Below are 13,243 nucleotides of genomic sequence, written 5' to 3' on the forward strand. Positions count from 1 at the left end.
GCCTATAGGTATATTTTCCATGAAAATTGTATACCCTATGTTGAAGGTCAAATTGCTCGGTTTCTGATTATGAAAATAGGTACAATGCTTGTAATCGTCTTCATAACCACTGGAAGATTCAAAATATTCAATGAGTTCTTTCGTAGGTTATAGTTTCTGGTCAAGTTATCTGCAGTGCAATATTCACATCATTTGAATCTGTACTTATAAAGCTGAAAAGTTGGTTTATTTTATAATGCCCTAATCTGAGTTGGTTTAGGTATTTTAACGCTCAATCCTTCTCCGTGTGAGAGAAGGCAAAGCAGTGGGACGATAAAAAGGCTGTATCAGAACAGACTAATCTGAGGGACCTATTTAAAAAAATATTTCAATGTTTGATAGCCAGTTATGTATGTGCTTAGAACCTTGTACCTACTCATGGGACGCGGGTGAAATGACTAACAGAATATACCTAGTCACCTGTTAAGCAAGGATGTTACAAAGCAATACTATACTATTATCTTAAAACGAACACCTCATAAAAACCCTAAAAACACTACTCCCCAACCTTATCACAATACCGACGTTATCAAACAAAACAGCCGGTTATACCCGGGTATCGACCGCGGGGCGTGTCGGATCGATCGTCACGCCTCGTGCCCACCCCACCCGGGTCGGGGGGTCCGTGAAAGTGTAACGTAAGATGAGAAGCGATGTTAGGTCCTGTGTTTTCGGTGGAAAAACTGTTCGTATGTAGTTTTTCTTTTCGTACCTGTATTTTTGTGGTGTAGTTTTTGATAATATGTTAGTTACTTTTAGGTAAAAAAGACCTGCCATAATATCGCTTGGTATGAGGTGAGATTGCGGCCAAATGGTGACTTTAATCAAAAATATTTTTTTTATGTCTTTTTGATACATAAAAAAAATATTTTTGATTAAAGTCACCATTTGGCCTGCATGTCTACATATAATACTGTACAAAACTAAGACGAGAGAACTCAATCCAATCCAGACAAGGTTTTGGCCATACTCAGTTTCTTGGTGATACGCTCGACATTTGAAATAAAGCATACTTTGAAAGAGCTATTTTCATTTACCTACCTCTTTAGATTAGGTAACTTACCTATCTTCTACAACTTAAAACAATAGATCGTGTCTCGTTTTTCCGATCGAAATAAAAGGGACTTCCAGTCTAAATGACATCATTGGCACAGAGCAATCTTAGACAGACGTAAACATTTTACAGTTAAGTACAAAAATAAACAATAAAATAAAATCAAAATCATTGAAAAAGTACTATTTACTATAATAACCCAAACTTTACTTATTCATCTCCTGAACCAAACCAAGCTCACGAGAACTCCACTAAGCATGAAACGGTTACATCAGACCACTGAGCCGCGACCATCGATCGGTCCACACCCGGATACGCCCGGGTACGCCCGGGTACACCCGGGTACACCCGGCTAGCTCGTCGATGCCCGGTTCACGGCCGGGGGAACTTCATCAATAATGTAACTCCTTTGTTGGAGATTTGACGGTATGGCTCGTGGTAGTTTGGTATTGTTTGCTCTTTGAAGGTAGAATGATAGGTTTTGGCTGTGTGATGCAGTGCAAATAATTCGGGTTAGATAGAATAGTGTTTTTCTATCACAAGACGAAATGACAATTATGTACTTTTTTGTAGGTAGGTATTTAGTTCAAAAAGTATGAAGTTTAGGCAAAAGACGTGCGATGAGATATTTTAATTTTAGCTTGGCGTCCTTAAGAGTTAGATTGAATATTATTCCCAAAACATATGACCAAATTACTAAGCTGCAATTGTTACCTAAGATATTCCACCTATGTTCACTCGTTATATTATATTATTGGAAATGTGATAGCAAATACTGAATAAATAATTCAGCACACACAGGTCTCAAATTATCTTCAATTGTACTAGTTGAACTAATATTTTCTTTACTCCCACAGGCCACGGCGGAGTAAATCAACTAGGAGGAGTCTTCGTGAACGGCCGTCCCTTACCCGACGTGGTGAGGCAGAGAATCGTCGAGCTGGCGCACTCCGGAGTCAGGCCGTGTGACATCAGTCGACAGCTGAGGGTGTCGCACGGCTGCGTCTCCAAGATACTGTCCAGGTATGTGCTGGAAGTAGCCACTTACCCGACGTGGTGAGGCAGAGAATCGTCGAGCTGGCGCACTCCGGAGTCAGGCCGTGTGACATCAGTCGACAGCTGAGGGTGTCGCACGGCTGCGTCTCCAAGATACTGTCCAGGTATGTGCTGGAAGTAGCCACTTACCCGACGTGGTGAGGCAGAGAATCGTCGAGCTGGCGCACTCCGGAGTCAGGCCGTGTGACATCAGTCTACAGCTGAGGGTGTCGCATGGCTGTGTCTCCAAGATACTGTCCAGGTATGTGCTGGAAGTAGCTACCTACCTGACGTGGTGAGGCAGAGGATTGTCGAGCTAGCGCACTCCGGAGTCCGGCCGGGTGACATCAGTCGACAGCTGAGGGTGTCGCACGACTGCGTCTCCAAGATACTGTCCAGGTATGTGCTGGAAGCTTAGCGGAGTAGGTAGTAGTGATAGTGTAAGAAATCTATCTAGAAGTTTAATATTGATAGCCCATTTATTGAGGAAGGCCATTGGATTTTTATTTGGACGAAATAATGCCTAAGGAAAGCAGGAAAACTACTGTCAGCAGCTAGTTAAAAGCAGATTCGATTTCTGGTGAAAAATTACTTATTTACGATAAGCTTTATGTAGATTACAGCACATAAATGTTGTTCATTAAAAAGTGACCAAGTCACTGTTAAGCGTTTTCTGCAAGTTTGTATAAATAGCAAAATACCCACCCCTTTTCTAATTTAACATTTCAGTAAAAAACTAAATAATCGCTACCGAAATCACTATCTGAAAATATTTTGCCTTAAACCAACTAGACCTAAGCCCCATATTTCAACCAAAATAAAACACCAAAACCCATACCCACACAGCGATCTCTACCATCCTTAAACCACACCGTTTATTAACCCCACCCACACACACACACTCACTCACATACACGCCACTGTCCATGTGTGCGTGCCCCCGTTCCGCGCGGTAACTTCGGCGTGTGCGCAGGTCCTAGCGGCTAGACAATGCGCTTATGTCATTTTCTTTTGTTTCGACTTGCTGTAACTAGTCGGGGTGGGGTTCCGTTGGGTGGTTTGTGAAACGGTTTCAATTTTTGGTAAGATTGCTGTATATTTATTTTTTGCAATCGTATTTTTTTAACTCTAGTTACTGCAAAGTCTTACTTTCTGAAAAGAATAATTATTTAAAATCAATTATTAGTAAGAAATAATGGAGCTTTTATAACGTTTATAAATATCTAAGTATTAACTCTTTTCCACACAAACAGATAAAAACGGAATTCAGGCAGGGCTTGTAATTTGATCAATCAATATCCTATCTGTTAGATTAGATTACATTTTAATAAAATGGCCCTTATTTCATTATCTAACTAAATACCTAATCAAAGTCTTATTTTCTTTGAATTAATATCTGTTCCTACTAATAAATAAATATGAAATTGAGTTTGTTCATTTTTTGCTTCGCTTTCACACTAACACAGCTGAATTGATTGTGGCGAAATTAGCCAAAACATATATGCTATCCGAGCGACAGAGATACATAGGCGTCATTTTATTCGATTGCGGGAAGAAGTTACCTCAAAATTCAACTGAAATCACAGGCCAAATCTAGTTTCTTATACCTAATTCAAACTAAAAACAAACACCGAACCACTGCAAAACAGCCAATTATACTAAACTAAAAAAAATAACAAACGGAACCATTATACTAATAATAGCATACCACTCAGTATATCTTTATACCACATCTAATTGGTGTATTTATAACGAGCGAGGCATCTGATGAATATAATTCCGTTACAAAAAACTTCGAGTCACTATGACGGAACTTACTTTGATTTAGTACGAATAATGAATATGGCTTTTTGTGAAGGTGAATTTAATACCGATACCTATGTATTATCTACCTAAATAAAATAGATATACCTACGGTGGCGAGGCCTACGATGCATTCTTGTTCATATATATTAAAAAAAACGTAATGAACTCAGAACCTCCTCCTTTTTGAGAAGTCGGTTACTATGATCATTTTGTTAACCAGGGCAGAACTAATTCAGTTTTTGATTTTGAGTGCATTTTATTCTTTCAGAAATTGTAAAAGTAAATAAGTAAGGTAAACGTACCAATACTCGTCGGATTTCGGAAATCACCGACTTTGAAGCGCTACTGTGTGTAAAATATTCAATATAAAATGAAAATTTTTGCATGACGTGATAGAGTATTTATTCGTTATTCTAAGTAATTAATGTTTTTTTAATCATTTTCATGGGTTTATGTACTTATTAAGGCAAAAGTAAAAAAAGGGCGATTTGTACCAATAGTCGTCTGATTTGTACGGATACTCGTCAAATATTCCCAGTACTCGTCAACTTTTAATGCTAATGTGAACTCTCTGTTCTTGAACATAAAGTTCAAGTTATGTACATTTTTTTTGTGCTTGACTTAGTTAAGCATACTTGTGCCTTTGAAACATTAGGTAGATAGATAGAAAACCAAATCCCTATTTAGAATAGCAGGTCATAATCTGTTAGAAGAGCAGGTATTCAATAAAACAGATACATATTTACATTTTAATTTATATTCCTATCTATCAAACGCTTGGAATCACAAAATCAGTCTATAAAATATATGTTATATTTCGTAATCAATCATATAACCATGCAGTCATGTGCATATGTAGCACGAGTAAAATTATTACTATTAAAATATTTAAATTGTAAAACCAATATTGTATTTTCCCAAAATTTATATACAACCTTCGCTCCTCTCCCTTATGGAAGCAGCCACATCTTTTAGACAGAATTGACCAAATTATCCGTACTATCCATCATCTCTTTTTAATTTGGCCTTGGACGACCGAGCGTGGCTTCAAGCCACCCTTTTTTTTTTAACGACGTCAAAAATCATCAAATGACTCCTCCCGCTGTGGGTTAGCAGCGGTGAGGGAGTGTCAGACACTTACTGACTAAAAACCGTCGTGTTCCGTCATAGGCATTTTATGTACCAGGGCCGCGGTATCTCTTTCGAACAACCCGCAGCCCCGGCAGGCCTTGGCCCTGCTGGGCCCCGCTGGGGTTGCTGACATCTCTTTGAGGAGCGCGTGGAACAACGCGCGCCGTCGACACGGGCGCGAAGCCACCCTTCCGATCAGATTCGGTGGCCTCGGCGTCCGCCAAATTTCCAGTTTAAGTCTACCGGCGTTCCTATCCTCGGTCTGCGGCACTAAGGAGTTGACCAGCAAAATTTTAGCCCCTTCACTGGTCGATTCTGAGGTGCATGGTATGAACGCCCGGAAAGTGGCTTACCCAAATACAGCCTTCCCTGACAACCCGGCTTCCCAGAGACAGTGGGACGAGCCGCTCTGCAGATTGACGAGACTAATTGAAACATCTGTCAATACTGCTGAGCCATCCCGCCTACTGGCTGTGGGAGAGTGGGAGTCAGGCTATGGCTTCACGCACTGCCGTCACCCAGCGTTGGGACCATACTGGGTGACACAACATTCCGGCTCGCTACATGCCTACGCCTCGGCGCTCCCACTGGGGCTCCGCATCGCTGTCAGTGCGGCGAATCTGTGGACTGCCTTGGGCACCATGGTCTTTCCTGTGGCAAAAGTGCTGGTCGCATGACACGACACGCCAGCATAAATGACATGAAAATGTGGAGTCCACTCGTGACCAAAAGGCTGGCCTATACTTCGGCCAAAGGATATGCATTGCCATCCAGCGTGGCAATGCAGCCAGCCTTTTGGGCACGATCCCCGCTGACAGCGATGCGGATGATTTTTTTGATACTTAGTTTTAATATTTCCCCCTTTATTATTTTTGTAAATATGAAAGTCTGTGAGACCATCACACTGGTCAATTTTGAGGTGCCATGTCTGACCGAGGCTTTAAATGCTTGGAAAGTCGTGCAGCCGCAGTGCCGCATACCACGACATGCTAACATCAACGACGTGATCCGTCGCGCTCTTGTTGCCGTCGGCGTACCAGCCGTACTCGAACCAAATGGCTTGGTACGCGACAATGGCAAGAGACCAGACGGCATTACGCTATTTCCGTGGAAGTTGGGTAGGACTTTAGTGTGGGACGCGACATGCATCGACACTCTTGCGCCATCTCCCGGAACTCTCCCATCCCGGAACTGCATGTTGTGCTGGCTCCGCCGCTGCACAAGCAGAGAACCTCAAGCGGCGCAAATATAGTAACCTTATATTCAAGTACATGTTCAAGCCGTTTGGGGTTGAAACTCTTGGGCCGTGGGGTCCGAGAGCCCGCCTTCTGGCCAAGGATATTTCCCAGCGCCTGGTTGACACTTCACGGGACCCAAAGGCTGGCTTTTATTTCGCACAGAGGTTGAGCATTGCCATCCAACATGGCAATTCTGCCAGCCTTTTGGGTACATTACCCAGTGACAGCGATGAGGAACAATTTTTTGATGCACTGTATTAGTTTTCAGACAGACAGAGCTCAAGATTCGTGCCGATAACTATAAGATTACTCTTTACCCATCAATATCGAATACGACAAGCAAAGCAGTGACAGCGATGGAAGCTACGTCATCTTAGTTTTAAAACTGATTTTAATATTTTTTGCGTCAAAACTAGTTGAATGACATAATTTTTATACAGGCGCTATTAAAGCAAGTTAGGGAGACGCGGTACAATAAGCGTGACGACATGCAGTTGTCTCGTGTGTCTTTAATCGAATGGCGGAGGCCTACAGCGGCCAATATATACCTAAAAACAACACTCGTAGAAAATGCATACTTATAGGAAACAGGGGATTTAACCATTAAGAAACATATTAATTGAATCGAATAACATGACTGTGTACGTGCATCTAGAACCAGGAGAGTAAAATGTACCCCTAAGAAAAAGCTTTAAAGAAACGCAGTTTTATCAACAAATGTAGTCTAAACCTTAAATATGTTTGTTCTAGAGAGATAACAATTTTGTAAAAGTCCCGATATTAGCTATTTATTCGCATTTTGTACTGTAAAACACAAAATATCCTCATTATGACGAGTTTAGGTGCAACTTTTGAGCACGTCCCAGTAGTCGTCATAATAATTCTAAAATTGACGGGTTTTGGGTCAAATAGGAGTTTTAAAGTACCAATAGATGTCACATTAAAAAAATATATCTTCTATGTTAAAAGTATTACAAATTGCATATTACATCGTTAGCAAATAAACTTAACTATCTAATTAAACAAAGAAACATACCACAGACCCCACTGGAGTTATGTAAATCAAAGCACAAAACCACGTGCTGAGTTTCACTTTTGACAGCTGAACTTCACGAAAAAACTATTTTGTTAGGGCACACACTTTTCGAATAACATATCTCAGACGCCATGAATGTTAAAACCCCGTATTGTAATTTCAATTGTGCAATATATTATCAACAATATGTTGACATATAAACCTGGCCATTTTAAGTTCAATAGAAATAATAAATAAAAGTTTTTAGATTAATTGACGACTATTGGGGCATGACGACTTCACCCGCGTTTACCTTATTTCTTTCTAACTCCATCTGTGAAGGGTAAAAGTGATTTGGGTTTCATAGATTTAAACCTAAGGAAAGCTGATTTATTCATTCAGTTTCATAACAATTATTTCTCAAAATTAATGTGATAACTATAAGAAAGAGCTAATCTACAACAGTAATGTATTTCTTACGAAGACTTAACGCGATATTAAAATATACTTTTTGCTATAAAAACTTCTAAATCACATTTCTAATCCGAAACTATCTCACCGATCATTAAAACCATCAAGTTAAAGAGTTCCAGTTAAAACTAATTATTTTAACTGAACAACTTAACAGTCGAGTTAAATGCTCATCATTTGTGGTAAACCGATGTTAAACAGCGACGCCCTGTCGGTTAACTGTACCAGTTAATTCGTGCTTAGTTAAATATAATGGGTGTATTATTTAACTAGTGTTTATGTTTTGGTGTAAGTTGGTTAAATATAGGCTTGTTATCTGGCGCCATCAGAAGAAAATACTGGAAATAGTATGAGTCATACATACAATTTATTACATCCTTTATATCTCAGAGAGTCATCATCATCCTCCGAGCCTTTTCCCAAACTATGTTGGGGTCGGCTTCCAGTCTAACCGGATTCAGCTGAGTACCAGTGCTTTACAAGAAGCGACTGCCTATCTGACCTCCTCAACTCAGTTACCCGGGCAACCCGATACCCCTTGATTAGACTGGTGTCAGACTTACTGGCTTCTGACTACCCGTAACGACTGCCAAGGATGTTCAATGACAGTATATCTCAGAGAGTAAATCAGACAACTATTTGTAACTGTAATTGTATTGAAAAAGAACAAAATTCTTCATTTTTAACTCGCATATTTGTCTAGGCTAAAGATCACACCTTAAAGTATAATACAGTAAGTAGTGAATCGACTTCAAATTTGATAAGAGGGAAAATTTACTTCTTAACTACTACTTAGTTGTGTTTTCAGTCACTTAACCAACAAAGCAAACAAAACATTACACTTTAAAAACCTACCAATTGACCACTCTCAAAAAGCAAAATCACAATCGAAAATACAATATTTGCCATTTATATTTAATTTGCAATTATGTATAAAATCCCGCAATGTTTGTCCCAACAATAGCGAATAGGTACAGATGATTTGACGATATCATATCGATATAAATGACAATAATGTGAATGGAGCGCCGGGAGTCGAGCTGACCATTGTCCGATTTAAATTGAAAACTGAGCAGTGATGCGCGGTGCGGAAATTTTTGTGGGACACGGGATTTTTTCATAATCCCGGTGGGTCTTGTGATTTTAAGATAGTTCTTTACTACATTCGGGTTAAATATAAGTGACATATTGTTAGATTGGCAGAAAATCTATAGACTGTTAGAATAGAAATAGATTTTCCGATGTTTTAGCACACTAAAAAATGCATCCGTGCCTTAATTGACATAACAGTCACATTTTACATTGAAGAAACATTACTGCTGTTTTTTACAGTTAACGAAATATTTCCTCTAATCGAAAATCGAGCAACATATTATGTCCAAAAATAAAAGGGAACATATTTAATTCAACTATCCCAAACCGTCTCAATCAATCAGACCACCTTACAAGCACTTTCACACATCACCATATTTTTCAACGACAAATCGATCGATAAATCCCGGGCTGCCCATCTCTATTCCCGGGGGACACTCAATCGGCTCGCGCCGAACACTCGCTTTTCAATTTATCCCGCTCGTGCAATCCAACCCTATGTTTTGTTTTTAACCCGTAGGGAATTCATTTTTGTCTTAATGACAATGTTGTAGTACAATTTTGTTCTGGGATTTAAAGAATGTTCTAGATTAGGGACAGTGGTATAGTTGAAAATGTAGGTTAGTCTGGTTTTTGTAAGATTGTTGCTGTTATTTAGATTTTTGTCGTGGTAAAAGTCGAAAGTTTTTATTTACAAAAAAACGTTGCAGATTCTTAAGAAGTGTCAAAGATCAACTGCACAGTTTTAAATTGAAGAGAAGAGTCGTAAAGAATTTCCGTACATTTCCATTCTTTTGAGAATAATAGAGTTTACTTTACTAAAATTTATTTTGGTTATGGAACCTTTTTTGTTAATACATTTTCCAAAAGTAGGTACCTACCTATATATCCTAGTGATTTTCCGTGTACAATTCGGTGTAAATATACTAAAACCTTTCCAACAATACTAGCTTTATCATTCCTCTTAGCAATATAAATAACAGTATTCCACAAATCTAAAAATATTTCTAATAGTGTTATTCGAAGCATTGTACTAGGTCGCCACGGTGCTCGCACGCATACGCGTAAACTCACGCTGCGATGCGTGTGAGTTATAACGCTAAGGAACCTCTTGTACGGAAACTGAATGATTGACGCTGTAATATGTGTGATATATGAAGCCTAGAAAAACTAATATATAGCGTTAATATTAAAAGCGTTGAATTACCACGATATAATTGTATTATTACGCTTTTGAGTACCCGCACACTGAAGACTAAATGACCCCATGGTTGGGAAAATATTTTTAAAGAAAATCGTGATTTCAATTAAAGTTTTCAGTCGGTCTGATGTACATAGTAGGACAGTAAAAAGGGTGATGATTATTATATTAAGAAAGAGGTTATAGCTGATGAAGAAATAATAGGTTCTTAAAACCCCCGCTGGAAAGATAGGGTCTTTGTTTGCGAAATAGCAGAAGAGTATATGCAGGTTAAGGACAATATGATAATATGGTACACACTAGGGCAGATAAATCCAGTAGTAAAATAATATTAAATAGGTTATGAATGATAGATACATTTCCAGAATACTATATCCAGACCAAAAATACTTTTAATCCCTAACTTTTTCATTATTTTCCGTATGTTAGGGCCAAAATACTCTTTTTCCTGCCTGGTCCTTTAATACAAACTCAAAACAAACATAATAACAATTATTTCATAAAATAAATCAACGCACACCAACAAACGGAAGCGGCGTCACGCTTTCTGCGCCCGCGCCGACTGATGTAAAAACTGACTAATTATTAAACAGATACAGGACTGTATAGTGTAGCACTTTCATAATGCTCTTCTTGTTTGTAGCTGTAGTTTTAGAAATATATTTAAGCTTGAAATTATGTTTTCGTACGACATAAAGTCTGACAACCAATCTTACCATAAAACATTATGATCTGAACCCACATCCAGTCTTATTAAGGGGTGTCGTGTGTAACCCTGGGTTGAGGAGGTCTGATAGACAGCCACTCTATGTAAAACACTAAACTGTTTATATTCGAAGCTGATACTGAATCTGGTGGGAAAAGGCTAGGCAGATGATAGCTATGTAACAACTGTGCGTAGGTATTGGCTTCTACATTAGCAAGATTAGCACTATAGTTGGGCGACTATTTCCTTAGTGAGACTATTTCCTTACCGAGACTATTTCCTTAGTGAGACTATTTCCTCAGTACCTATACCATAGTGAGAAACCTCCATGTTTCGGAGCAGAGAGCATGTTAAGGTATCGGTCCTTAACCTAGAATAAAAATAGCTAGCTTTTCGAGGGTACATTAAATTTCATCTCAATTAGTTCTGCCATGAAACTTAATCTCGCATTTCTAATATCACTAAAAATACACTTAAATATGTCATGTTCGAGGACTATAAACCAATTCAGCTTACCCTATCAATATATACATACAGACAAACAGCTAAATTGAAATCAATATCTACACAAGTCCAATCTATAACCAATTTGTCGATGTGACAAAGTGAAGCATATTGCCAATCTAGATAGCAACGCGGGGTTAGCAAATCAGCTTATTGGGGACTTACGGGGTATTATGGGGACTTACGGGGCATTATGGGGACTTAGAGGATTATTTGGTTTTGTTCATGTGTGTTATTTGATGATCGGGTGATGTGTAAATTAAAGATGGGAGTTTTACGAGTATATGAAGAATAGGGTTTTTATTTTAATCGAGTCAGAGTTTTCTCAAATTCGCCTGATAGTCTCTTACATGGATTCTTCCTTTTTTAACCAACTAACAAGATAGTGTTTTCAATTCGGTAATTTTTTGGTTTTATTCATCGACTACTTGATGGTGGTTGGTCCGATTAAGATGCCACTTTTTTTGGTCGAACCATCCCTGTTCATTCAAAAAGTTGCTAATTGCGAATTAATTTAATTAAAAAAAAATAAAACTGATAAAAAGCTTAAAGATTTACATATATGTACTAGATTTTATTTAAAAATATAAATATTTACATAAGTCGTCTATTGACCAAAAACACACAAACAAAATTAAATAAGACCAACATTCCAAAACAAAATTTTAAACCACTTCAACAACACCCACAATTCTAAAAATTCCTCCCAGTGAAGTGCCCAATCCCATAAGTACCGGTTTGATTATTGTCAATTTACGTACAACAGTGCAGAGCCCAGGGGTGCGTTACGATAATGTTAGCTATCCCCCATGGATCACTCGCACCCTTGTTTTTGGGAGCCTTAGGATAGTTGAGTGAAAAAGTGTTAGCGAAATGGTAAAAATTGTAATTAACTAAAGAATCAAAATTTTTTGTCGTTGAAAAAAGTAAGTAAAGTCCGGTAGATTTAGGAATTTGAAGAGTGTATTGCCTTCCCGTAAATATATACCTAACCTATATATGTATAGAAGACGTTTTATATGATTGACTGAATTTTTAACATTCGCAGTAATCGTTACCCGACAGAAAATTAAGTAGGTACTTTTGTTTAGTTACTAAACTTAACTTTAACAATACTAAACTTAACTTGAACCATTTTCGGTTGACCAATGGACGGTGAGTTTTTAGATATACGGCTGGTTATGGTTTGGTTATCGTGATAGTCAGTTGGTTCAACAGGGTCTTAGATAGTAAAATACTGCTCGTATAAAACTATTCAACATAGTTCTACTGAAAAAAATCTCAAAAATAATGATCTCTTAAAAAATACTTGATGAATAAAACTTTTCTCTACAACTGTACCTCAGAGTACCACTCACTTAGGGTGTGATCGCACTCGTAATTGACTTATCACGACGATTGTAATGCTCCACAATGTGAGCGCGCCCTTACTATAAATTGCTTAAGTGCGGTAGAAGCTGATAATCTTGTTTTTTTAAGTAATCTTATGCTTTTGTTGATTACATACAGGTTATTATCAAGTACTGACATCGATCTGTGAAAGCAACGCTGGGACTTATGATTTAGCGCACTTCTGATAAGTGATCAAATTAATTTCAGGCAGAATTCAGCATACGAAATAAGAACTAATAAAAAACTAAGAAAGATAGATAGGTAGTTGGACCATCAAATCGAGATGAGTTAAAATTAATTTGTTTATCTCTACGCCATGAATAAACTTAAAGATGTCAAAAGCGTTTGACAAATAAAAACTCGTTTGTACTTTTTATGTGTCTTTCCATATAATTCTCCGCTTTTATTAGGACCGAAACTCTAATGAACACTAAACTGTAACTTCCAAATCCTGAAATCTTCATACCAAACCATTCCTTCATACCAAAAGACAAAAAAAAATCGTACCTACCGTATTGTCCCATCCTCCCAAACAATATCAACCAGCTCCCCTCCATTG

The 13,243-nt window shown here is 38.2% G+C and overlaps 1 protein-coding gene across 1 annotated transcript in view; it reads left to right on the forward strand.

Annotated features, from left to right (window-relative positions):
• LOC124642798 (paired box protein Pax-5) overlaps positions 1-13,243 on the forward strand; it is a 61,243-nt gene that overhangs the window by 26,917 nt on the left and 21,083 nt on the right. Inside the window, exon 3 of the mRNA XM_047181453.1 lies at positions 1,951-2,116. Coding sequence (XP_047037409.1) covers positions 1,951-2,116 — 166 coding nt within the window. The remainder of the gene's footprint in view (positions 1-1,950; positions 2,117-13,243) is intronic.

Source organism: Helicoverpa zea, chromosome 25 (genome assembly GCF_022581195.2).
Source record: "Helicoverpa zea isolate HzStark_Cry1AcR chromosome 25, ilHelZeax1.1, whole genome shotgun sequence".
Taxonomy (NCBI): Eukaryota; Metazoa; Arthropoda; class Insecta; order Lepidoptera; family Noctuidae; genus Helicoverpa; species Helicoverpa zea.